This window comes from Clarias gariepinus, chromosome 14, assembly GCF_024256425.1.
Source record: "Clarias gariepinus isolate MV-2021 ecotype Netherlands chromosome 14, CGAR_prim_01v2, whole genome shotgun sequence".
Classification (NCBI taxonomy): domain Eukaryota; kingdom Metazoa; phylum Chordata; class Actinopteri; order Siluriformes; family Clariidae; genus Clarias; species Clarias gariepinus.
The window spans coordinates 1,882,607-1,910,165 of record NC_071113.1 but is presented as its reverse complement, the minus strand read 5'-3'; the positions used below and the strand labels follow the sequence as shown (position 1 = coordinate 1,910,165).

At 39.6% G+C, this 27,559-nt stretch overlaps 2 protein-coding genes across 3 annotated transcripts; one reads left to right on the top strand and one right to left on the bottom strand.

The window, feature by feature from the left end:
• Window positions 1–197: 197 nt before the first annotated feature.
• On the top strand, window positions 198–13,256 carry LOC128540811 (sulfotransferase 1C1-like). The gene is made up of 7 exons (XM_053510793.1): window positions 198–593; window positions 4,073–4,201; window positions 5,364–5,461; window positions 12,038–12,164; window positions 12,269–12,363; window positions 12,835–13,015; window positions 13,104–13,256. Exons 1-7 carry the CDS (start codon window positions 404–406, stop codon window positions 13,214–13,216), a joined length of 933 nt encoding a protein of 310 aa, XP_053366768.1. The 5' UTR covers window positions 198–403; the 3' UTR covers window positions 13,217–13,256.
• A 187-nt stretch (window positions 13,257–13,443) lies between these two features.
• atp2a1l (ATPase sarcoplasmic/endoplasmic reticulum Ca2+ transporting 1, like) lies at window positions 13,444–27,250 on the bottom strand. 2 transcript variants are annotated; one of them, XM_053510779.1, is made up of 24 exons: window positions 26,977–27,250; window positions 26,126–26,143; window positions 25,794–25,876; window positions 24,312–24,416; window positions 24,050–24,188; window positions 23,492–23,572; window positions 23,283–23,368; window positions 22,559–22,856; window positions 20,848–21,014; window positions 20,400–20,488; window positions 20,007–20,109; window positions 19,728–19,859; window positions 19,475–19,591; window positions 19,171–19,389; window positions 18,861–18,972; window positions 18,543–18,766; window positions 18,128–18,348; window positions 17,819–18,021; window positions 16,840–16,925; window positions 16,616–16,749; window positions 16,147–16,264; window positions 15,880–15,997; window positions 15,533–15,576; window positions 13,444–14,457 (listed from the first exon to the last, which is right to left on the bottom strand). In XM_053510779.1, exons 1-23 carry the CDS (start codon window positions 27,089–27,091, stop codon window positions 15,572–15,574), a joined length of 2,973 nt encoding a protein of 990 aa, XP_053366754.1. In that variant the 5' UTR covers window positions 27,092–27,250; the 3' UTR covers window positions 13,444–14,457; window positions 15,533–15,571. The 2 variants fall into 2 exon arrangements, with proteins under 2 accessions (XP_053366754.1, XP_053366753.1); XM_053510778.1 differs by lacking the exon at window positions 15,533–15,576.
• Window positions 27,251–27,559: the final 309 nt, after the last annotated feature.

Genomic DNA, 27,559 nt, shown 5'->3' with positions numbered 1-27,559 from the left:
TGTAGAAATGCTTTTGCAGTATGTGTTTACACTCATGCATTTAATTTGGATTAGATGTGGTTAAAAGAATATTACTACATGAATTCCTGAAGTTGTTGGAAGGCTCTCTATTTCCCTACCACTCACAGTGGATCAGAGAGTCTCTAAAAATGTCATATTCAACCTCTCTCCTGGGGCATTTATATAACAGTTTTGAATTTAGAGGGAGTGTAGAGGAACACAAGGAAACACTGATCCAAAGGCTTTAACAGGTTAGTAAGAAAACTATCAGAAACTTTAAATAAACTTTTAATACACATTACGTCTTTGAAAAAAAAAAAAAAAAAAGGGAAGCAGTGCAGCTTGACTTCAAGTCAAATAAAGAAGCTAAAAAAGCAGAAGGACACATACAGAGCATGCAAACATGGACAAGAAGGAAGAAGACATGAGCTATGGAGAAGCCATAAGCAAGGCAGCCAATGCACTCTATCGTTTTCCTCTGATTGAGGTGCGAGGGGTGCCTCTCATGAGCATGATCGCTGAAAACTGGAGCTCCATCTGGGCTTTCTGTCCAGATCCATCCGACTTGCTCATCGCTACCTACCCTAAAGCAGGTAAAAACACTGCGTCACCACAATGTTCGACAATCTCTGCTAGTCTGTATATAAAATGCACTGTTTTAAAATTTTATTCAGGAATTAATTATGGTGATGATTTTGTTTAAAATACAACGTGCATGATCTCTAAAGAATAAGGAATTATAATAGTATTATATTTCTTTATCCTTTAGAGATTATGTGTGTCAAATTACACACAAATTTGGCAGACACTCTTATCCAGAGGGATTTACTTTTTTTTTATTCATTATTATTATACATCTGAGCAGTTGATGGTTAAGCGACCTGCTAATGGGCCCAACAGGGGCAACTTGGTGGTGGTGAGGTTTGAACCTGGGACCTTCTGGGCTGTAGCCCAATGCCTATATTTAGATTTGATTAGATTATATTAGATTCAACTTTATTGTACAGAGCCAATGAAATGCAGATAGCATCTAAAAGTGGCCTATTTACAATAAATTACAATGTGTTATAGCAAAAAGAAGTTTTGTTATATATAGTGATATGTAGCAGTATAACTGTGCAACATTGTGAAGTGAATGTGCTATAACAAACAGGAGGTGCAGTAGGTAATTAAGCATAATACAGTATAATACTAATATACAGTATAATATAGTATAACTGTGTGAATATTGTGAAGTGGATAGATGTGTCTGGAAGATCATACAATCAAAAGAAGTAACATGATATACATATGTACTGTACATATACTGTATGAGTGATATAGTATATACAGAATAAATACAGGTAGAATATACAGCAGTGCAGTATACAGACGTCATGCATAGTGAATGAAGCAGTGCAATATAGACAGAAAGTGACAGTGACATGTATTAGTTATCAGGAAAGAAGAGTTTGGAGGCCCGGTTGAGGTCCTCGGAGATGTGGACTCTAAGGAACTAAAAGCTGGGTACACGCTCGACAACAGTCCTGTTCAGGTGAAATCAGCTTGTCTGAAATCCACAATGACCTCCTTCATCTTCTTGGTGTTGAGTTTCATATATCATAATGTTAAATACTGATAAGGACATGGTGGTGTAATTTCCTCAGAATATCACCTACTATTTCAGAAGGATTATCTTTTAATTCAACAAATGCCATTGTAGAGTAATAAATGTTTTAATGGTTCATTTGCAATGTAACTTTTTGATTTGCAAATCTGAAATATCCAGTTGGTAAACTTTGAAACTGTACACACTGTACATACTGTCACTGTTCATATTCTACAGCAAATGCATACTGTATACATAGGCACCAAGTTCTGTTTGCTAAGTTCTGTTTCAAATGATGTGTTTATCAATGTTTAACATGAAGGTTAACAATTTGTCAAAGGTCAGCAACTGGTGTGTACACATATAGTGTTATCATAAAGCTCCAGACTGGGTGTTTGTTTGGGAATAGGGAAAAGTAGACGTATCTCTTTTCTTTTCTAATTATTTTTTAGGGGAATCTAATTAGAAGCGTGTTGTATTTCAGATATGTTACAGTGCGTATAATTCATGAAATCATTCAGCTTCATTCTTAGACGATCAGAGCATATCAGGGATTCATCCTGCATGAGTTTCTATTCTCAAAACGAGTTCTTAACCTTTAAGTTAAACATTGATCAACAGCATTTCAAATAGAACTCGTTGGCTAATATGTAACAATCCTTTCCATTTTGCTTTATAATGTAAACAGTGACAATGTGTACAGTTTCTAAGGTTTAACCACTGGATATTTGATATATACATACAGTACACACAATACCTATATACTACTATAATCTCCTTTGAACAGCTGATATTGAGATGTGTCTCCCACTAACGGTTCTAATCTGCGGCTCTAACGGCTCTAATCTGTTTGTTAATTGTAAAAGGTTTTTATAAGAGCCAGTTTCATCATCATCATGTTGCTTGATGAGTTTTGCAAATACTCCTGAAACACTGTTCTTGTAAGAACTGTTTAACAACAGCTGACCTTCATGTCTTAAAATAACAACTGACTATTATTGTTGTTGCTGTTGTTGTCGTTATTCAATTAAATAATGCCATATAGGCATATGATATTTCAAAGTTGTAAAAAAAATCCAGTATTGTTCTCCAATAGTGCAATGGTCCAAACATATAGCACACACACAAGTCACAATACTTGGAAGAAGATGCTCATAGATAAAAGAACAAACTAGCATAATTACAAACCCAAGAATTGCCTTTAATACTTGGATGAAAATACTTTGCAATCAAGGAACTCCTGAAGTCTTAACACAATTTCCTCCCTCGAGATACTTTGCCAGGTCTTTACTGCTGCTGGCTTTAGCTGCTGCTTGTTTGTGGGTTCAGTTCTGTCTTTCTGCCTTTAGTTTTGTCTTTAGTAAGTTTAATGGGTTAAAATCAGGTTACTGACTTGGCCAGTAAAGAATATTCCATTTCTCTGCCTTGGGTAGCTTTCACTATATGTTTTGGCTAATTTTTCATCTGCAATATAAAGCGGTGTCCTATCAGTTTTGCAGCATTGGACTGAATCTGAGCATGGAGTACTGCAGTAAACAATTCAGAGTTTATCCCACTGCTTTTATCAGCAGTCAGTTTGTCAGTAAACACCAGTGACCTGGCAGCCATACACACTTATGCCATAACACGGCCTCCACCACCACCACACTGAGTACTGGGGCCCCCCAGGGCTGTGTGCTCAGTCCCCTGCTCTTCACACTGCGGTCTCACGACTGTGCAACACAAAGATCCAATAGATACAGCATGCTTTTATTTGACACTAGAGTTCAATAAAGGGGTATTGGTAATCTACAATACATAATCTTTTCCCTTTTATTTAGGTTACATCAATTTGCCTTTCAACCATATACTGTAGTGTTCAGTACACAGTGAAACAAAACAACGCTCTTCGTGGACCAGGGTGCTACATACATACATAAAAATAAAAAATAAAATTTACAACATAAATTACCAAAAGCTAACTAGCTAACTAAGGCACTTGATCAGCTGAGTATCTAAGACAAAACAAATTAACACCAGAATTTAACAAAACTACCTAAGTACTATACAAAAGACAGCAAAAGACAAATATCAAGTGCACATGGAAATGTGCAAACAAGAACAACAGCATGACAAAATGCAATACTCTACATCATGGGACAATTGGCTGACTTTCTGACTCAAAAGGAAGTGCCAAATCTGGTCGAACAGAAGCATGTGATCCAGCTTTTCGCCAAGTAAAAGTGGTTTTGTGTGGTTGCTTTTTTAGAGGTTGCAACACACTCACACACAGACACACTCCACAACAAAAGTAACACTTGAGTGACACTATAAGAGCAAACATCTTTTATAGTGTTACTCAAATTGAGCAAGGCAAAGGTGCCGAAATATTGGGACTGTGTATAGCAACTGGAAAAAAAATAATGTGAGTCTTTAAGCTTTGTCAAAGTCTGTCAGTGGGTTCTACACAAGATTATGATAAAAATGTTTTCATCCATGAATCAGGTACCACATGGGTCCAGGAAATAGTGGATCTGCTGCTGCATAGCGGAGATGCCGAGATTTGCAAGAGAGCTCCAACTCCTATACGGGTCCCATTTCTGGAGATCACTTCTCCTCCTCCAATTCCATCAGGTAAAAATTGTTTGCACAAAATGCAACTGAACTCTGGTATCATGAAGCTCATGGTGTATAACTAATTACTGTGAGACAGAAAATTTTCAGATACATAATATGGCTAAATGTACTCTGTATGTGGTCACCTGACCGGTACACCCATATGTGGGCCTTCCTGATATTGTTAAAACAAAGTATGCTTAGTTCCCTTCACTGGAACTAAGGGGCCCAACCCTGTTCTAGTATGATAATTCCCCTGTGCATGCAACTATGCCCATATATGGGTTGCCAAGGCTAATGTTAAATAGCTAGTACCCTGCACAGAGCCATGACCTGAATACCACCAAATATCTTACTTGTGGTTGCATGGGTGATTCCCCACAACAAAGATGATCATAACAGCTAATGTGGAACTACAGTATATATGAAGTCATTTAACTAGCACATGTAAGTATGATGGACAGGGGTCTACATACATTTGGTCATATAGTGTTTCAGTGGACCCAAACATTCCTGATCATTGTGGTGGAAATCCTGCCACACACATTTTAGTTATTTTAACTAATCCTGGTGTTGAGACGACATGAATCCCCGTCCTTTCACACATGACTGGGCATTTGAAATAAAGTAAAAAGCCTTTAAGACGCCGGCGCTTATGCCTCCACTGGATTCTCTGATGTCTTTCTCAAGAACAGAATCCTGCCAACTACGCCAAGAATTGTGGTGGAAATCTACCTGAAGTGATTCATACGCTGGGTAAGAGCAAAGTAACAAAGGTTTTATTAGACCTGTCTCATAGAGGAAAAAGATGCAGCATGAAGAAAGGTGATTTCTTCCTCTCAGCCGTTCCATTTTATACAGAAACTTTTTTGCTAACATAATCTGCGCCCAGTACATGATGTTCACGCTTTCAAGGAGCTGATTTACTTTATCTGACCTTGACCAGATGTCTTCACCTTATCTTTGAGTGGCAACTACACTCAGTTTGTTTTTTCTTCTATCCATGGCCTTGTCTTTCTACAATTTAATAGGCAAATCTGAGAGCTTCTACAGTCTGCGTGGCAAAATAATAAATATATCATTGATAATACATGACGATAATACATTATCTCTCTAATATCATTTACAAATGTCTGTCAGAATGTGCTGAAATCTGACGTTTTGCCTGTCGGATTTTCAGGGCTGGACCTATTAAAAGCAATGAAACCTCCCAGATTCATAAAGACGCATTTACCCATACAGCTGGTGCCTGAAGGATTCTGGGAAAATAAATGCAAGGTGAGTTTTAATATTGAATTTAATGTTGCACATGTATATTTTAAAAAATGTTAAATATATGTGAAAAAATTTATATGATGAACCAAAATTTTAGCTAGATTTTGCTGTTTTGGCTCCTGAATGGTCAAGCCGGTCGTGCATACTTCCAGTAGCTAATCGAAACAAGTTTTATTCGGCTACTGGAAGTCCACACATCTGGCTTGATTCTTCGACTTGATGTCGAAGACACCATGGACACCATGGGTCACAGGACTTTTATTTCATCTACTAGTGTTAACAAAACAAACAAACAAACAAACAACACTCAGTGTACTACCGTATACATTATCCTGTGATACTGTCCCAGTAGTGATTAATCCATCGTATTCCCAAAGTGACAGAAGGATTCGCAGTCACAGTGCCTGAAAAAAATGTTTGCTAGTCTTATGCATTTAAACAACAATTGAGCATTGGCATTTGTGTGCAGTATTTGCACCCTCAAGTTAAACATGGTTAGCTGACCTTATTGCATCACCAGGATTCTCATTGTGATTAGGGGAGAAAGTCTCACAAGAGGGAAAACACGGAACCAAATCACAACTGGTGGGGCAATAAATCATATGGGAAAGTGTATAAAGTGTAATCCATGTAAAAAAAAAAAAAAAAAGGATTGGCACCTTAATAAAAAAAAACACATTATGTGGCCGTGCTACATATCATCAAGGATGGCATCAAGGAGAGAATTTTAGTTTGTTTTTAAAGCAGCCGGTGCCAAGACGAATCATAAATTAATGTTAAGTGAGGTTTAGTTGAACGGGTTATCTGCATTTACATTATTTCCTATGGGAAAATATATTTTGCAATACTAAATTTTGCCTTAAGCACTTACCTCCGGGAATGGACTACATTTGTACATACTTTTACAGATTGTCAGAGATATACGGACATCTAGAGGAAGTTCACCCCACCACCATGTTCATCCCAAAACAGAAAAGAGTCTAGGTGAATGTCTTCTTCAATCCCTCCTGTGGGGCTAGCCAAGCAGTGCTGGGGAATTGAAGAGAACGTGGTGTGGAGCGGAACTACAGTGCAGGGAGTGGAAAAGCAGGGTGGTGTGACGATACGTGTAGCTGCATTCTTGATCAGCTGCAGAGGACGAAAGGTGAACAGAGGCAGAAGGCCAGGAGTGAGTTGCAGTAGCCCAGTCCTGAAATAACAAGGGACTGAACAAGCACCTAAGTAACCTGTGATAAAAGAAATGGGCGAATTCTTATGATGTTGTAAAGAAGAAATCAACAAGAGCAAGTAATGTTAGCAATGTGTGGGGAAAGTGACCAGTGACAGTTACCCCAAGGTTGCAGGCAGTGGCTGAAGGGGTGTTCCCTTTCAAAAGCTACACCTGATGCTGCGTGAAAACGCTATGGGAACATCTCTTTGTTTAACCGGTTGTAAAGCATGTGTGTATCAAACCCGCCAAATTTTGGCTTATATAGATGTCGCCATTAAAAATGCATGTGTCGAGAAAAGGGATCCCGCGACTTGCCGTGGCTACACGCGGCAAGCTGTGAAAATGCCTTTCATTACCTTTAGGGGGCAGTTGTGTTTCAGTCTGAAGTATTGTGTGTCTACTGAAGCCGAAAATGTGTTTTTAATGTCTCTTAGGCCCATTGACAGCAAGCGACAGAGCTCAAAAACGTGTCGAGCTCAAACTGTAAATACTAATATGTATTTATTCTTCATTTTCTTCTCTCCTTTAATGATGATACTTCTTTAAGTGCGCTTTCTCCATTCAGTATTATAATTATTATTAATAGTAGTGCTCGAATTTATTATTGTTATTATTCTTATTACTATTGTAACGCACCCGCACGTGTGTGCAAAAAGACAAAGTACAACTAATAGTACAAAAATATGTTGGCCTAAAACAATATTGTTTTATTGTGTTTATGTGCTTTAAATATACACTAAACAATAAACACTGAGTTTTGCAAGGTGAAAGTGAGTTGCGCGTGCGGCTTTTCGATCAAAAGGCTGATAAACGCGTGCGCAGATATGAGCAGATTTATCGATAAAACTACAGACATGAAATGAAACAAACACAAAAATATATGCTACTCGCTGAATACAACGCGACAGCACGCAGAATCCCCGGGCTTTGACTGCGCTTCCCCCATTTATTAGTAAAATGCTGGGTTATAAATAAAACTTTTATTTAAATTCCTGAATGTTGCTCGTGGCAAGTCGTGGCAAGTAGCGGTATGCCACGCGCCAAATTGCAGCATCTCGCGGGAAAACATGCACAGTCTTAATGGGGACATCTGTATAACCTCGGTCAGGTGAGGTCATCTGATGAGGTGCACCTGCAGGTTGTAAATAGGAGTGAACTGGAAACATCAGGTCTTTTTGTCTTCAAGGACCGCATTGTGTTAGCGTGTGTGTGTGCAAGCGAATATACAAACAAAAGAAAGAAAGTGTTAGATAACTCACCAATATGGCAGAGTTTGTTAAAAGATGTGTACCTCTGTGTGACAGATCTCTTTCGGAGGGCTATCTTCACACTTTCTGTTTTGCGTGTTTGGGGAAAGAGCACGCTCTCCTCGGAAGGAGAGTGTGAGCACTGTGATCTCCTTCCTATTAAGGTGCTTTGCGCGGGGCTCGCCTTCTTTAAAGAGAAACAGCAAGCCGCGGCACATTCGTGGAGTTCACCTGAAGTTCACAATGTTTGCTTTCGGGTGCGAACATTACCAGTATCGGGTCCTTCCATTTGACCTAGCCCTGTCACCCCGCTGTATATGAGATCGTTTCAGTTGTGGCTAAGTGCCAGGGGATTTTATACAAGGGCCAATCCCCAGAGACAAATAAGGGTTATGCACCAGGGGCTTCATACCTTTTCTATGTGGTTCAGACCTCGGTTTCTGACTTTGGGTCCCACTCTAAGTCTGTCTTGTCACCGCAAGATGCTAACGACAGATGCTTCTCTCACGGGCTGGGGTGCGGTCTTGAATGGTCGTCCAACCCAAGGAATCTAGAGAGGTCATCTTCTCGTGTGGCACATCAATTGCCTCGAAATGATGGCTCTATTTCTGGCCCTGAAATACTTCCTCCAGCAGTTGAGAGGCTACCATGTTCTAGTGCGGGGGGACAACACTATGGTAGTCTCGTACATAAATCGCCAGTGCGGACTGCGCTAGCACACCAGTTTCTGCTTTGGGCATCATTTTCGTCAGATTCTATAGTTTGGATGTCCATGCTTCTCCGGGCTCGCAGGTCCTCGAGTCAGCATCTCAAAGTTATGTCTGAGACCTCTTTGGCCATTGTGCACAGGCAACACAACCTTGGGGGTCCAGACACTTGCAGTGCGGCGGCGTTGGTGTTTTCATTCCTATAGCATTTTCACGCAGCATCAAGTGTAGCTTTTGAAAGGGAATGTCTCAGGTTACTTTGCTGTAACCCTGTTCCCTGAAAAAGCGAGAACGAGATGCTGCGCTCCAATGCCGCACTGCTGGCGTGACTGGACGTCTTTTCAGACAAAAAATTGACCTGAGGATGTTTCCAGTTTACTCCTATTTATAACCTGCACGTGCACCTCATCAGATGACATCACCTGAAAATTTTGGCTTGTTTGATACACACATGCTTCACAATCGGTTGAACACAGAGATGTTCCCATAGCGCTTTCACGCAGCATCTCGTTTTTGCGTTTTCAGTTAACAGGGTTACAGCAAAGTAGCTCGAGACGATCTGATTGTTGATTGTTGTCCAGTGAGATCACAAGGTTTTCACCGAGGGACAGATCACCAGGGATGAACAGAAGTTAAATTTTCCTTTGGATGAGCCATGTGTCATCTGCATAACAATGGTTTAAAAAGCCATGCAATAAAATGACTTTACCAAGAGACCAGAGCCTATATTTACTAAGCATCTAGGAATCACGCTCAAATTTCATTTAAGAATGAAAATATTCCTACCTTAGTGTAGGACATACAAGCCGTTTATAAAGCTTCCTATTCTTACTTTCGAGGAGAAGTAGGACTGTGGCAAGAAAAGCGTGTGACATCACTTTTTAAACACTGACAGCCGTAAAGTGGGATGCACCTGTAAGTATTGTAGTTTTTACAGGTTTTTGTAGTTTTAAATGGTGGAAAAGCTAAATGGTGAAATCAGTTAAAGCTTTTTGCATACAGACAAAACTTACATATGTGACTCGGCAGCATGATGTTATTTTAATCAGACTACTACATTAATAAATTTTTAAAGCCCCTATTATAGAGCTGTGTAGAACTGTCAGCCTGATCAAAATTATTTCGAAAAAAAAGAGAAACTGGAAAGAGTTTAATTTATTATTTCCGACACTGTAGCTGTGTCTGTGTTTCAAAGTAAGTTTATTTATTAAATCTTAACTGTTGATAAAAAACTGTACAGTATCAGACTGCTACGGAGACCATATTTACGTGAGACCATACGACATGTTCGTTATTGGACCAATTAAACACCACACGCAATTAAAAAAAAATGGAATTCCATTTTGCTGCAAATGTATCTTTTATGAGCTCTGTGTCACTCAGTGTTAATAAAACATCTCTCCTCTTTTGCATGTGTCTGCCCGAACACAATTTCCTCACTATGCATTTAAGCATTTGGCAGACGCTCTTATCCAGAGTAACTTACATTTTTATCTCATTACACATCTGCGCAGTTGAGGGTTAAGGGCCTTGCTCAAGGGCCCAACAGTGGCAACTTGGTGGTTGTGGGGTTTGAACCTGGGATCTTCCGAACTGTAGGCCAATGCCTTAACCACTGAGCTACCCCTGGCCCCTATTCCTAACCAGTTAGGACACCTCCAGAGCTCTCCTACATTTTGGTGGAGATCAGAGTGATTTCCTCTCTTAAGAATTTTAATAAAATAGCTTTTACTTCTACTTCTGACAATAGGACCAAAATGCCATAATTCAGAGAATTCCTCGCAATTCAGGGGGGATTTCCTGCTCTAAGATGCTTAGTAAATATGGCCCAGGTATTGGGGGAAAACAGAAGGGGACCAAGTACTGAGCCCTGTGGAACACCTGCATGGAGCAGATGTGGATTCTATTCAGGTCACCTCATATGACTTATCTTCTAGGGAGTAAGCGAGCCGTTGCCATGCAGCAGATTCTAAGACTTGTAAGAATAGATAAGAGAATCTTGTAGTTCACGTATCAAATGCAGCTGAGCGGTCCAGCTGAATTTGACATATCGACTGTATGTGGCAGCTTGTCAGGTGTGTCCCCAAAAAAGTAATTGTAGACTGCTTCTAAAGGCCTGCAAGTTTTATATGCTGCCTAAACTCCCTCAGGCCAAGGAAACCTCTCAACTTTCCCTGCGGCATGTGACTGGGTGCATGACCTGTCAACGGACTTGTTCTTTTATCAGGTTCATCAGAACCATCAGCTGATTCTGAAAAGCCATCTGCTACCACTTTGGAGCTACTATGAAGTCTTTCTTTGGGCATCCATCCAAAGTCTGAAGGGTCAAACTGAAAGGCTCAACCAGGATCTGGGCTTCCTCCAACTCCTCATCAACCTGGAACATCTGATATGGGTGGAGTATGTCAACAACACTCTGTGGCATTCTTTGCTAGGTCATCACTCAGAGGAAGGCTCACATGGCTAATTGGAAGAGATGCCTCAGATCAAGATTCCAGCCAGCACATAGTATCAGTCAGTGTGGCTACCATCCAGAAAAATAGGATGTTATATTGGGCATTTTAAGACCCTTAGGAAAGTGTCATACTGCCCAGCTAATTTGAGGATCAGACCCACCTTCCACATCTTGTGGTTAAATCTTTTTTGTGAACCTTTACTTGTCTATCCACCCTCCACTTATTGATGGTACCCCAACCTTTACCTTCAGACGTGTCCTGGTCTCATTCCACCACTAGGGTGCCACCAAGCACTAGGTGAATTGGGAGGGTTATGGTCCAGAGGAACACTCTCCAGTCCCAGCTCGGCACATTCTGGATCCATATTCTGGCAGATAATCTGGGTTACATTGGTTACTTTACTAAAAGGCAGATTACTTTAATGCCACTTCTAGGCTTTTATAACTGGTCCAAAATCTTGTTGCTAGACAAACACCTGAGTCCAGTAACCAGCATAGAAAATCTTTATTGTTAATAGGATTTAGAAGTTAATGACTACGCGATAAGGGAGAGTTTATTCTTAGATTAAAAACAACCCTCAGCATTTGACATCTATCAGCTAGAGAAAGCTTTAATGAAGCCAACTATTGGTTACTAAATACTACTATCGGTTTAGTAAGCGGTTAATGTTGTTGGACAACAACAAGGACAAATCTCCCAGAACTACAGCAGTTGGTCCATTTTTGGATAGGATTAGAGTTTATGCTCACTGTTACATGAGCATCACACCAACACACTTCCCTGTTCACCCCAAAGCTTGCATTTGACTCCTTTTATTTCACCATGTGCTCTCAGGGACGACATGCATCTTGGTGCTTCTATTTACATCTTGCACTGTTCTTCATTGTTCTCCATTCTTCATTCATATATCCTAAACAAAAAGAAAGCAATCCCCTTTCTAAATGCATCTATTTTTACAGATTATTTATGTGGCTCGAAATGCTAAAGACAACATGGTCAGTTACTACCACTTTGACCAAATGAATCTGACTCAGCCAGATCCAGGGCCATGGGAAGAATATGTCCAAAAGTTCATGAAGGGAACATGTGAGTCTCAAAAATGTTGTATAATGTGATAGATTTGGTATTCCCCATGCTTTTAATGGTTGTGCTATTACAGTAGCTAAAAACTGCAATTCTTTTGTCCATAGTGTCTTGGGGATCTTGGTATGACCATGTGAAAGGATACTGGAAAGAAAGAGAAAAAAGAAATATCCTTTATCTTTTCTACGAGGACATGAAGGAGGTAGAAGATACTTCTAATATTTCTTAGCCATTGCATCAGTATATAGCATTTATATGAAGCATATGGTCAGGTCAGGATACCTGACCTCAAATGAACATTATTTTTTATGATTTTGATAAGGGCCAAATTGTGATAGCTAGCTGAGCATTCCAAAATAACGGGGCTTGTGGGGAGTTCTGGGTATGTAGTATTTATTACCTAACAAACATGGTACAAGGAAGGTCTGCCTTGTTAATCTTGGAAACCCAGTGATGCTCTGAGCCATTGACCTCCTAGTTAACCTTGGAAACTGGCATTGATGTAAAGGTTCCTTCAAGCATCTCTGAGATTTGTTGGCCAAACTAGTCCAATCTATTCCATGCATTGGAAATCAGCTGCTAGCATCTTGGTGTGATTTCAGACTTGTTTGTTTGGGAGCTTCTGGTATAGGTGTTTCATACTCATTAATATATTTTTTTTTCCAAAATTCAGAACCCTCATCGAGAAATACTAAAGATCATGCGATACCTTGACCTATCATTATCTGATGACATAATTGACAAGATTATACACTTGACATCCTTTCAAGTTATGAAGGACAACCCAATGGCAAACTACTCGACAATACCAAAGGCAGTGTTCGACTTCTCCATCTCTCCTTTCATGAGAAAAGGTCTGGACGTTCAACATTACTAACATTTCATGGTTCTGGCCAAGTCCGTGTTACACTATTCTATGATTATTGTGTTTAATTTCCACAGGGGAGGTTGGAGACTGGACCAATTACTTCACACCCGCTCAATCTCAGATGTTTGATGAGGACTACGCCAGACAAATGGCTGGCGTGAACATTCCCTTTCGCACCAGCATATGAAAATCATCTTCAAGAACCAGTGCTGAGATAAACATGTATACGCGAGAAAAATTTCAGATACTGTAACAAACCTCATAGAGATCATTACTGAAATATATTCTAGTATATAATTGCTTTCAATCAAAGGCACCAACATATTTTATCATCAACTTTAAAAATCATTTGACAATAAACAATAATATGCAGCATTTTTGACACAAATGATTAATACATACAAGGAATACCAGTTGTGTTTAGTTCACATCCTGAAGTTTTTTTATTCCTCTTTCAAAATAAAAATGGCCAAGTATTACATTTTTAAAAATGTTTAAAAGAACACGTCATATTTTTATTTTCTGTTTATAGTTACAATTTGTGTTTTTAAAAGTCAGAGAAACAAGTCTGTTTCTGTTTTTACTTACAGTATAGCAGCTATAAACAGTTGTTCTGTCACTAGCCGTACTCATTCCCTTTTATGAAGTCGATAAGACAAACAAAAAAACAAAAAAAACAGCTTTTCATGTTACGGAGAAACCGCAAGGTGTAACCTGTGTCCTGAAAAACGTTTTGTGTGTCGGAAAAGCTAAAGATCCAGCTTTATGTCTGACTGTTACAAAGCGCTGACACTAGAGACTCCTTCCATAAATGTTTTATATATACAATAAATATTGTTTAAATTAATGATAGCAGAATTTAGCAGTGCTGAGGTGTAAAATGAAGGTAAGCAAATAAACAGTACATAAAGTTTTAAGAAGGTTTTCGATGTTCAAAGCGAGAAGACTTATTCTAAGAATATTACTCTATCCTTGACCAACTACTTTAAAGATTTTGGGGGCAAAAAGTGATGTAAATTACAAAGTTATAGCTAAAAGGTGGATGGACAGTTAACCCTCATGCTAACAGACAGCATGTGTAAAAGAAAAAAGATGAGGAAGAGAGTGTACAAGTTTAACAAAAAAATGCAACTTTAATAAATTTATTATTAGATTTAAGAATAAAATGAATCAAACAATAATTTGGAACCGTTTCTCTAAATATTAATTTAATCATTTCCATAAACAGTTTTTTTTTAAATAGATTTTCTATCAGTCATTTTTATAGATTTTTTTTTACATCGATTTTTTTTCTGTTTTGTTCTCTCTCCCCCATAGTGGAGGGCTCATAAAAGGCTCCTCTTCGGCTCGATGTCATGGCTTGACTCCTCTTCTAGTTTTCGTCGTCACCTTTCATGCCTCTTTCACTTTTTCACAAGTCAATCTTACCTAAATGGGAAGGAGACAGGAGTTGTCATTCTAATGTCGATCTTCAATATCTAGCTCTTCGTTTACAACACAAACACATGTCAAGCAAGGCAGTACTGCTTATAGCTTTAAATACTCTACGTTTATTAAACCTGTTACATAACTGCAATTCTATATTATATTACTGGGAAGAAAACAGAAGCAATTCATTTTCATGCAGATATTAAATATTTTGTCTGATTTACTGCTAGCCAATTACTGCTACTGTAGCTAGCTAGGGCTCTGCTATTGCATGAAAGACTCTAGCACCTGCTGTCTGTAGACCCAGGTGAAGCAAGCCGATGCATTTCTTTTTTACAAACTGCCACTCATGCAACCACACTTTGAGCTTCTGTATAAAAGCATTGGACATTTAAGCATTTTCATTACTTAAAACCGCATGAGATAACCCAGCTAATAAAATTCTACATGAAAATAATCCAGTAAATGTATTTTATTTTATTTTATTTTTTTTTTACATTCCTGATGGTCTTTCTAAGCAAAATTATTTTCATTAAATATGAAGTTAAATACCAGTCCAGTGGCACCAAATCCTAGGAACTTTTTTTTCATTAAGAACTGGATTAAAACAAATTTCTGTTTCCAAATTGATCTAATACACCAATGAGTGTGCTTCACACTCACACGTCCATTTTTAAGTAATTGTTTTGCAGTTTTCCTCATTAAAATTGTCAAACCCAGGGTTACTGCTATCTTTAATTAATTATAACTGTTGTTAGTATAATAGTTGATTAATTATTTTTAAAACGTTTCTGATCAATTAATTAAGAAGAAAAAGGTACATTGAATTGGAAAAGCCCAACTACACAAACAACCACCACCACCATCATCCAACGCCCCCCGCCCCCCACAAAGCAAAAAAAAGTGAAATTAATTCATTAATGATAACAACGTTCCACAACTAACATAAACTGTTAAGCGCAAATGGCCAACAAATACGCTGAATTTGATTCTCTCTCTCTCTATTCTATTTAAAGACAAGCACACATAAGAAGTTGACAGATACAGACGGACCACAAAGACATTTTTGGGGTACCTTGCTTTTGTTACTTGGTAACTGAGGGAGGGAACTGGTTTAGGCTGTAAGTGAATAGAAGAATTAGTGATGAAGGAGAAAAAATGAGTAAGAGAGTTAAAATGGAGAGATGGAATGACGATGGGATACATTAAGTGATTAGACATTAGACACTAGATAGATAGATTTTGTGAATGTGATGTATTATTATATACATATGTTAGTTGTAAAAACAACAACTTATACAAGATGTTTTTTCATCAGTTAATTGGTAAATTAATTCCTTTAAATTATTTAACAAAAATGAAATCATTAGAATTAGAGGAATTTTATGGAGAAAAAAACAAGTTCCATGATGTTGGTCTTACCCTCCAGGTAGTTGCGAGCAACAAACTTCAACACCTCATCAATGAGGATGACAGGGATGGACAGCTTCAACACTACCAGCCACTGCTCCACGTTCAAATGGGTCAGCTTGAAGACCAGCTAAAGAATGTTGAAATGAGAAAAATGTCCATCAAATCCGCATCATTGAGAGTGACTGTCTACAGTCATTGAGAGTCTATGGATTAGGTGTTGATAAAGTGAAAGATAGCAGTGTTGGAGATGCAACCCTGTTGGAGGGACAGACTTACAGGCAGAGGGTCTACGTAGATGATCATGAAGTGCAGGGACATGGAGAGGGTCATGGCGGACAACAGCCAGCCGTTGCTCCATGGGGGCATGCGGACAAGTGACTGGTTCTCAGACAAGCTATTTACATGTGGATAAAAAAAAGTTTGTTAGATCAAATATAAAACCACTGAATCAATTAAGACTGACATTTCTTTAAATCCCCATGGCTCGATGACCTGGAGTCTCTGAGGATAAGTCTATAAGTAAATTGCTATTTTACCCCGAACAGACAACTACTGAAGAACTTGTGTCAAAAGCAGTTACTGGTTAAGGTGCTAACTCTGGAGATCAGGACGAGCTTAAAAGTGGAAATCTGTCAGTCTATGATCTCTCAACAGGCAGCAGTTCAAGGTCTTGCAATTCTGCTATTTCACCTTTACACATTTTAAGGAGCAGTGCTAGGTTATACAGAGAAAGACGGTTTCTTACCTGTTGAGGGCATTGCACATCTCAATGGTGACCAGCACAGACAGGGCCATGGTCATAGGAGGAGCAGCCTCAAACACCTCACATTCAATTCCAGTAAAGTCCTCATTTTCTTCGTGGCATTGCATGAAGTGGGACTGAACAACAAAGAAAAGGCATTAAATTCTCTGAAAAACATTACTGTGGTGATTTTTTTTTTCAGCATTAAAATGCAGATAAAGATTCACCAGTTGATAGTAGGTCACTTTTGGACCCTCATCATCATACAGGAACCAATAGGCAGCAGCACCAACAGTGGCAGCACCGACATATCCTTAAAATAAAAAGAAATAGATTTTTCAATCAGGCCAAAAACACAGGCCACCAATTAGATGTTGTTGCTGAGGCACAGACTACATTTACTCTTATTATACCTTATCCAAAGCGACTCACATTTTTTTATCAAATTTTTTCACATCTGAACAATTGAGGGTTAAGGGCCTTGCTCAAGGGCCCAACAGTAGCAACTTGGTAATGATGTGGGGTTTGAACCAGTGACCTTCCAGTCAGTAGCCTAATGCCTTAACCAATAAGCTATACCTGACCCAGTAAGACTACTAATGCATTGGACTGGTTACCACATGACTTTCTAAGCAGAGAAAGAAGAAAAAGGGTGTTATGGAGGGGAGTCTTCTAAAACAAAGTCTACTCATGAAGACTTTGGTAATTATATGAATCTTACTCCCTATAAAGCATTGGAAATTGTGCTCATTTATGCCTAAGAAGAAATTAAATCCAAGAGTTTTAATCCCAAATCTAGCAATTGCAAGTGGCTTGGTAACCTCCAACCTGGTATTGCCAAGTTTAAGATTTGTGGTCCCTTTGCCACCGACTTCATCAAGAGTACCTTTCTAATAAGTATTTAAGACTTTGGTCTTACAGCCAAATGTTTGAACCTATCAAAATAAAAGTATGCACAATTCTTGTCTTCTAAAATCCTGAAACAGGATAACCATTGCCATCATGCATGCTAAGACTGTAGCTATTTAAGTATTAAATATCCATGGGTCTACCCTATGCCTAAATGAAATAGTGTCTTAAATAGATGGGCTACTGAAAAAGAAAGTAACGCTTAACTAAGGAGCTCAATATGTTTCTATAACATATTCACAATAGCTCTCCTATTCATGTGGACTTTACTGTACCATGAATCTTACATGTACTTACCACCGATGGCCAGGTATCTGAAGAAGAGCCAGCCTGAAATAAGAGGCTCCTTTGGAGAACGAGGAGCTTTTCCCATGATGTCCAGATCAGGAGGATTGAAGCCCAAAGCAGTGGCGGGCAGACCATCAGTGACCAAGTTCACCCACAACAGCTGCACTGGAATCAGAGCCTCAGGAAGACCAAGAGCAGCAGTGAGGAAGATACTAGAGAATGTCAAAAGAAAAAGAAGTGATAGTTAGCCTTGACACTTAACACTCAGCCTTGAAGATGGGGGAAATTAACCCTCTCCTAAGTTTCCACAGCTCTCACCAGACGACCTCTCCAACATTGGAGGAGATCAGGTAGCGGATGAACTGCTTCATGTTGTTGTAGATAGCTCTGCCCTCCTCAACAGCGGCCACAATGGAGGAGAAGTTGTCATCAGCTAAGACCATCTCAGAGGCTGACTTGGCAACGGCAGTGCCAGAGCCCATGGCAATGCCAATCTCCGCCTTTTTCAGGGCGGGGGCGTCATTCACACCATCACCAGTCTGGATGGAAGAGGGGAGAAAAATATTACAGTAAATTAATGGGGAAGGATTGCGAAATTTAAATAGTTCAGTTAGGGGAAAAAATAGAGCAAAAAAAGTGGCGAACAAAAGGAAATTGTGCAAACAGAAAGAAAACATGATGTGCTGAGGAAAGCAAACTGCAAATTTGTACTCTAGCCAAATGTATTGCTCACCATGGCAGTGATTTCATCGTAGCCCTGCAGGAACTCAACAATCTTGGACTTGTGGGAGGGCTCAACACGAGCAAAGCAGCAGGCCCTGGTTACAGCTTCACTTTGCTCAGAACGAGGCAGGTCATCAAACTCACGGCCGGTGTAGGCTTTTCCAGTCACATCCTCATCCTCACCAAAGATTCCAATGCGACGGCAAATAGCCACAGCAGTTCCCTTGTTGTCACCTAAGAGCAAGAGATTTGATTTGGGTCTTTTTGTTACATGCTGAGTAAAAGATACAGAAAAAGACAACAATTAAATTGCATGTGAGATACGAACCAGTAATCATGATGACACGAATGCCAGCATCCCTGCAGAGCTGAATGGAGCCAGTGACTTCTTTACGAGGGGGATCCAGCATACCAACGCAGCCGACAAAGGTCAGGTCAGTCTGAGACACAACAAAAAGAAATTCTATTTAATCTGAAGAAACTCAGGAAATGAGGTATAAAGGTGTTTATTTGGTGTAGATAGTGAATACAGTCTGTGGTTTGGCACATGCCCTCTGGGAACAGGTGACGGTGTTTATGTGGAGGGCAATGAATAGTGTGTGTGATAGATGGTGAATAATAATGATAAGTGCTAATACCTCATAATCAACAAACTTGGTAGAGTCGTCCAATTTCATTTCCTCAACTTTCAATGGAGTGTCACGAGTGGCGAGAGCAAGGCAACGCAATGTGTCACGGCCAGTACCCCATTCCTTAATGATGGTCATGATCTTCTCCTTGATGGGGCCAGTCAGGGGCACGCGGGCAGAGCCAACACGCACGTAGGCGCACCTGTCGATCACACCTTCAGGGGCACCCTTGACACGAATAGGATTATTAGTACTAATAATAAAAATTTAGTTTCAAATTAAAGTAAAAAGAGACTCAGAAGAGTGAACTCACTTTCACAAACATTTTGCTGCCGCTGTCTCCTCTGGTTGGAGTGCAGTACACAGACATGGACTTCCTGTCACGGGAGAACTCCAGGGTAAAGTTCTTCTTCATCAGCTGCTTAATAACCTGCAGGAAATAAAGAAGAAATCACATGAGGTCAGAAAAGACTAAAACATTTTTTAAGAATCAGTTACTTGAATACTGATGAAAGGAAACCATATTTAGAGTGTAACACTAAACAGTGTAGGCTGGTGTGACTCACGCTGCAGCAGGCATTGGCTCTCTCCACACAGGACAGGTTGCTAACACTGGTCTTGAACACGTTCATTTTCTCCACCAGGCAGCACAGGGCAGTTTCAGTGGCCTCACCAACCTTCTCATAGATCTTCTTAGACTGTGGAGTGAGCACACACATAAAACATGAAACATCATTAATATATCATCTAATAATCCTGAGCTGCTTTATTCCCTTTGGTTCTGCATTAAGGTGCAGGTTTTGAATATAAAATGATACAAATAAAAGGATGTAGTCATTCCTTACCTCATTGAAGTCCAGAGAAGAGTCGTTGCACAGTGCGCAGATGGTGGAAAGCTCCACCAGGCCGTCATACTGACTGCAGTCAACTTTAGCACCTCCTTTCGTCCTAAAAAGCAAAATTCATATTCATAAACATTGAGGGTCAATAATAAGAAGATGTTTACCTAAAATTTATGGAAGGAGTCTCCAGTGTCGGTGATTTGTAACAGTTAGAGATTAAAGCTATACCTGCAAGTCAAGTGATAACTTATCTTGCAGACATTCCCCAACATTAACCACAACTATAAAAAGATACTAATTATGATGTCATTATGATGTTGGCAAATTGCTGTGAAATAAATTATTTGGGGAAAATACTGTTACAGGCAAAAATGTATCAGTTTATGTGCTACTTACACCTCGCCCTCAGGAGTGTATTTGGAGCCGGAAATATCAAAGCAATCCAGGGACACATGATCACCGTCTACTCTGTCAATGATGAACATCTGTTGAGTAAAATTATATAAATAGTTATCATTACACAATTTTTATGTGAAATGTTTAACAGATTTAACCATTTGTAAAATTTGCAGCTCTTATTCCTTTTCATGTTCAAATGAATAACATTGCTTTGTACTTTTTATGAACGTGTATGTGTTGATTGTGTTATTATTAACCAATTACCTCATATGAAATATGAGTGGCCAAAATAACTAGTAGGTTTTATATTTGTGCCAATATCTTTTTACAATAACAGAACCCCTTAGCCTTTATAGAGCAGTTCATATATTGGATTAACTGCAAATTTATGGCCAGATAAGAGCCAACTAAACGTTGTAATGTTTAACAAAAAAGACATACACACCTTTGTGACACACATCTGGTTGGTGGTGAGGGTGCCGGTTTTGTCTGAGCAGATGACAGATGTGCAGCCCAGAGTCTCGACAGAGGGCAGGGAACGGACAATGGCGTTCTTCTTGGCCATACGACGGGTACCGAGAGCCAGACAGGTAGTGATGACAGCAGGCAGACCTGGAGAAATGAAATAAATAATGATAAAAATCATACTCTTGATATGAAAAGTGACAGAATCTGTGGCCTATACAGAGTAGATCCTATGAGAGCTAGCAAGAACTGTTAGCTTGCTAGTGCACAAGGTCATTTCCCTGCTAGTTTTACTAACAACAGAAAAACTAACAACTTCATCAGTAAATTAGCTAATATTGCTGACCTTAAAGCACCATTATGTGAATAAGTTATTTAGTTTAGGATTATTATTATAGCTCAGTTATTATACGAGCAAGATGTTTTATATGATGTTTTCAAGCTAACATGGAGCTTGCTAACACATTTCCCTTCAGAGCAGATTAGCCTCTACGTTAATTAGCCAAAATATATCTGTTTTACAAGGTAAGTTTCATATCAGCTAAAAAGATAACAACAGCAACACCCCACAACATATCTTTTATTGTTACCACTCCAGCATCATTAATAAAGTTAACCAACAGACAGAGATGGAAAGTTACTGAATTACATTTACTCGCATTCCTGTAATTGAGTAGATTTTTTGTGTACTTCTACTTTTTGAAGTAGTTTTTAAAATCTGTAATTTTACTTTTACTTAAGTATGTTTTATTGTACTTCACTACATTTTAAATCATATTCGCTACTGAGTAAAAAAGAAATGAATTAAAATGAAAAATAATAAAAATAATGCAACGAGGAAGGAAAAATATTGCACCCCGGAAACCACTGCACTGATTGGTTGATAGACAGGAAGAACAAACGCGTTAAATTCACAAGAACGATGGAGACGGACAAAACAGATGCCAGTGATGCAGACCCAGCTGAAAGTGAAATGCCAACAAATTCTTATGAAGCAAACCCCTGGTCATATTTAAGCGGCCACTTTGATTTCAAGCACAACAAAGGGAACAGATTTATTATGCAAGGGTGTTCCATCCCCTATCCCACCTCCGCTGTTAAAAAACGTAACTCTGTAACGTTTACTCTGAGTAAATTTTTAATGAGATAATTTTTACTTTTACTTGAGTAGATTTTTATAAGGGTAACTTTACTTGTACTTCAGTAAAAGTTCACTAAAGTAACAGTACTTTTACTTGAGTACAACATTTTATTACTCTTTCCACCTCTGCCAACAGGTACGTTTTATGTAATGATGCACTAGTTCTTGATTCAACTACTTACTAGCAAGTAGTTTCCCTGGTTTTGGTTCTTTGTTTTTTTGTAAACCTGACTGCCCTAGACAAGTATGAATTTTAAAGCTGCTGTCAATAGTAATGCCTTCTTTCTTTCTCTTGATAAATTTAGTTCTCTGTCTAGTTTAATTATATTCTATTTAATTTTAAATTGAATTTTGCTTATATGGCTCATTTGACAGTGGTCATCGTTGCAAAGCAGCTTTACGGAATCAAAAAGTAAATAATTGAAATATTTATAAAGCAAAACTATCAAGGAAAAACTCCCTGAGTGGGCAACAGGAAGAAACCTTGTTAAACTCAACAGGCTCGTCGGGATTGATATGCAGTCATAATAGTTGAGAATCCTATCCTCACCCTCAGGGATGGCAGCGACAGCCAGGGCGACAGCGATCTTGAAGTAATAAACAGCACCACGGATCCATGAGCCACCGTGGACGGGATCATTGAAGTGGCCGATATTGATCATCCAGACAGCGACGCAAATCAGAGAGATGACTTTGGAGAGCTGCTCGCCGAATTCATCCAGCTTCTGCTGCAGAGGGGTCTTTTCCTGCTCAGTGGCAGCCATCTGGTCACGGATCTTGCCAATCTCGGTGGAGACGCCGGTGGCGATGCAAACGCCAATAGCCTTGCCAGCAGCAATGTTGGTACCCTGGATGGGAGGAGGCAATGGGAATGGAATTAATGAGTAGCACACACAGTACCTGGGAATGGATGGATGGATTAACAGTTTCTCTGACAAGGACGTTTAAAGATTCACATGTCCTGTGTTCTTAAATAATTCTTTTAATTGTGTAAAGCTGCTTGGCTACAAGGTCAATTGTTAAAAGCATTATACAAATAAAATTTAATTGAATGGAATTCTTTGTGGCTGAGCAGATAGATTGGTTAATGGGGTGGAAAGAAAATGAGGGATAGATTCCCAAGCCTGGTCCTGCAGAACCTATTGCCACCTTTTACAGGTCTAGCCTAGGGCTCTCCAGGACCATGGATGGAAAGAGACGAAAGAATGAGATTGAATTGATGGATTACCATTAATAAATCATGAGCATGTTCAGGTGGACTAGTGCCAACTCACAGAGAAAAGCATGTTCTTCTTGTCCTGGTTGACGGCTCTGGTGTCAGGGACGGGATCGGTATGCTTAATCACACTGACAGACTCACCTAAGAATGATGTAGGTTTACATGATCAGATATACAAATAATAATACAAATAATATCATCATCACAAAAGGTTCTATTTGAAGTGGGAGAATCTTATTTTAGAATCTTAACATTTATAATTACCAGTAAGGATGGACTGGTCAACACGCAGGGTGGTGGAACGGATAGCAGTGATCCTGATGTCAGCAGGAACTTTGTCACCAACTGGAATAAAGACATAAGTTCTCAAAGTCAGACTTTACTTTGTTGGGTGGAAAAGAGACTTCTTGGACTATATCTGGTTAATAATACATTTACATAAAAGTTTGCAATATTGTAAACTGTGAGCTGTTGTAATAAGGACAGTGCCATCCTGTTTTGTAATTAAATCACGCTTCATATAAAGTAGTTTGAATAAACAAGATGCAGGAAGGCCTTAGCAAAGAGGCAAGCAGTGCAACTAGCAGGTGTCAGGGACGTATTTATACCCAAGATTTTGTTTTCCTTCTCTCAGCATGTTTTTAAAGCCATCCCTCGTGCCTCCACAGTTCTAATGCTCCCTCCCTCTCTCACGCTACCTTAAATAACCTGAGCATGTCATTGACACATGCTCCACTATGATCCTCTGTTAGGATGCTAGCTTCTTATGCCTGCCCTGAAGGTCTCCTCTAGTGTACAAGACGAAAAGCAAAAGTGCCTTACCGGAAACCTCTACAATGTCACCAGGGACAATCTCCCTGGCCTTGATCCTCTGCACGCTCTTTCTGTCAGATCGGTAGACTTTGCCCATCTCAGGCTCGTACTCCTTCAGAGCCTCAATGGCGCTCTCAGCATTACGCTCCTGTCACAAATAAAACATTTTTTTTTAGTCCACCGGACATGCTGCGTGCACGTCAAATTAAACACAGTTGTTGATTTGAAAATCATGATATAACATCTGCTAGATTGTTCTTATGGTTCTGACCTGCCACACACCGACCACGGCATTGGCAATGAGGATAAGCAGAATGACAAATGGCTCGACAAAGGCTGTGACAGTCTCCTCACCTTCTTCAAACCAAGCCAGAACCTACAGAGGAAGATGATATGGGTTGGGATTCAAGAACAACATGTAAGCTTGTTTCAAACACCACAAAGATGGTATCCATGAAGGTGACTTTATTGCTTTATATGAATGTCAGATCAATGAACGGATCATCTAACTTTACTGCTTTGGAGTCAGAGAAAGAAAAGGAACATTTGGATTTGGCTTTTTGCACCCAAAAAGTTTTAATAGTACCATAAAATTTAATCTCCATAGTAAGCTATTCATGTATCAGGAGAGGTTTTTCTTCTCTCTCTACATCCAAGCTCAAAAATTGGATTCCTGATTGGTCCTAGTGATCGCCAGTGCTCTTGTGAAACACAGAAAACTATATTTCATAGTATCCTGTTGCATAACATTGTCAGATATTATGTCTCAGAGTCTATGCTTAACACTAACCCTCCCTTCTGTGTACCTCATTTTCAGCACTCTGTATCCCATCTTCCCTTGGTCCTGACCTTTGCTGAGAGATTAAGTTTCTCTGCCCAGCTTGAGGCTTTTCTTAAAATAAACACCTCTTGCCTGTCTCCTTTGCTCTTCAATATTCTCCTTCTAAGGCCATTGCGACAGCTGTCCAAGGCATGAGAAGGAGGGCAGAAGCAATCGATACCCCTTAATGTCCAACCCTCACTTCTTTACACCCCCTCTAACCTTACCTTAACACCATTCCTTGCTTCAAAGAAGCAGCCTTGTTAAAAAAGAGGCGGACTTGAAAGAAGAGAATATGTTCTTGTAGATGACATAACAAGCAACTGGCATCGATAAGGTCTTAAGGAAACTATTTCAGGTGCACAGCAGAGAATCCGCGCCATCTTGGATGGGCTTCTTCTGTTGCGGACGCACAGCTGTCGTTCAAGCTTGCTTATGTTTGCTGTGCAACCAAGCCAATTTGGCCAGCAGACAAACATAACTCCTTGGACCGCGTGTTAAATTGGCAAGTGAAGCACGAATATCTCACCATAGATGGTATCAGGGTGTGCTATGCATTAAGTGTAAGAAGATGATGTGGATAAATTGCTAAATGCTTTAAGTAACCTCTTAATTGTGACCCTAACAGTCAATTAAACAAATGCCTTTATAAAATCACTTGATGCACAAAAGATCTTAAGATTGTATCTAATCAATAAAGCTACTTAGTCGTGTATTGCAACACCGGATCATATGGTCATAGGGTATGGTCTCACCATAGCCTATGGTCTAATTTGTTAAACCTTGGCTTGAAAAGGCATTTAACACAAGTGGCCAGAGCATCACTAAGACCTCCAGGATCTCCTGAGCTGCTTTACTGTAGAGACACTGATAAGCTAGTCTTGTTGTAGGTCATGATTTTTGGACATTGTGTCTGTATTTGGGGATACTTACAAAAGAGATGCAGGCAGCAAGCAGCAAGATTCGCACAAGCAGATCCTCAAACTGCTCAATGACCAACTCCCAGATGGACTTTCCTGAAACAGGGTGGGTGGATGGACATTAGAGTCAAATTCAATAAACTTATGTATTAGCATCTGTTCCTATTTGATTACAGAACTAACGTACATCTAGACTGAAGACTTGGAGTTTAACTATTAACTATATTTAATAAACTATTTAACTATTATTTAATAACAGATCAAACCACATGGCTAATTGAGATGTTAAGAATGTGAGATATATTTCGTATGGAACCACAATGTATATGAAATATGAAAACCTACCCTCCTCAGCTGGCAGTTCTGTAGATCAGGTTAAGATGAGAGTGAGAAAGAGAGAGAGAACAAGTAGATTAATATGTGTGATATTCTGCTATTTGTGTAATTGTCTGTCATACCAAAGGACAGCTACCAGAATTTCAGCTTGAGAAGAACAAATACAGTTACATACCAAGTTAGCATTCTAAGGCATTATGTCTAGAATTACTTCTTACAGAAAGTGCAAAAGTATGATACATCCTTCGCCTTTGTTTGTTTCATTGATAGATAAATTGAGTGTATTTTTTGAAAGGCACACATTTATTCCAAGACTTGAATTGAAAACATTTTAAGAACAAACCAAGCATCTTCCTACAACCCACTCCATTACAAGCTCATTTTATCATGGGCACCATCGAAAGAGCTTTCCTAAAGCCAGTCTCCTTTCACTGGTGTGTACATCATGACTTTGCAATGCCAGCTGCATTTCTGCAAACGCAGACTGGCCACCCTATAAGAAGCTCCCTCCTCCCTTCAGCAGAAATACCGCTTATGAAATCAGCCTTCTCGAATCACCAAAGCAAGGCCCTTGCGCCATCACCTGTCTTCTTTCGCCTTCCTTGTGAGCTATTTTAAAGCACTGCTTCTCAACTTCTGGTGCACAACCTGTTGGTGTCACTTCAAGCTTCACCCAAGAATTTAGACCTTACTCATTATTGTTGCATAATTGTACCAAAGCTTCTGCATGGTTTTACAATGCTTCATTAGGGGACAAGTCAACTCACTCAAGCTCAAATTAGTTTCTACTCACATCCTATTCCAAAACTATTCATGACCTGCATTAACTCCATCCCATTTCTCCATTCTGTCTTTCTCACCATTGGGGCCATACTTGGCCAAGTTCCTCTTGACCTGGTCAGGTGTAAGCCCGGTCTCGCTGACCCCGAAGAAGGCTACGACTTCCGGGGAGCTCTTGGTGTGGGCGTCCTCCATCCTGCTAGGGCTGAAGGATCTTCAGGAGCAAAATAGGTGTGACTGAAAGTGTTTATCAATCCGTTTGTGCTTCTTTTGCTCGTGATGCTCTTTTGGACCAAGAAGTCTGTCCCTGTTACTTTGACTCCCCTCTTTAGGAGTGCTGGACTGACAGAAAGAGCGAACGAATGCAAACCTGTGTAGCATTTTATACCACCTTGATTCATCCTATTGGTCAAGCAAGCTCTTGGTCATGCCCCCGAATTCCAGCTCTTCGTATATGGCTTTTCTGGGGCGTGGTCAGGACAACGGACTCAGAGTTGGACAGGGACCCCGATGGCTTAGAGGGGGCTGAGGGGTTGTACTGAAATGAAAAGGAGAGCTGTTTTTGGAACATGCATGGTCAGTGGAATAAGGAGAGAGGAGAAGGTGAGAGAGTGAGACAGAAGACGGGTAATAGGGGGGGGCATGAGTGATGGCTCAACTGGC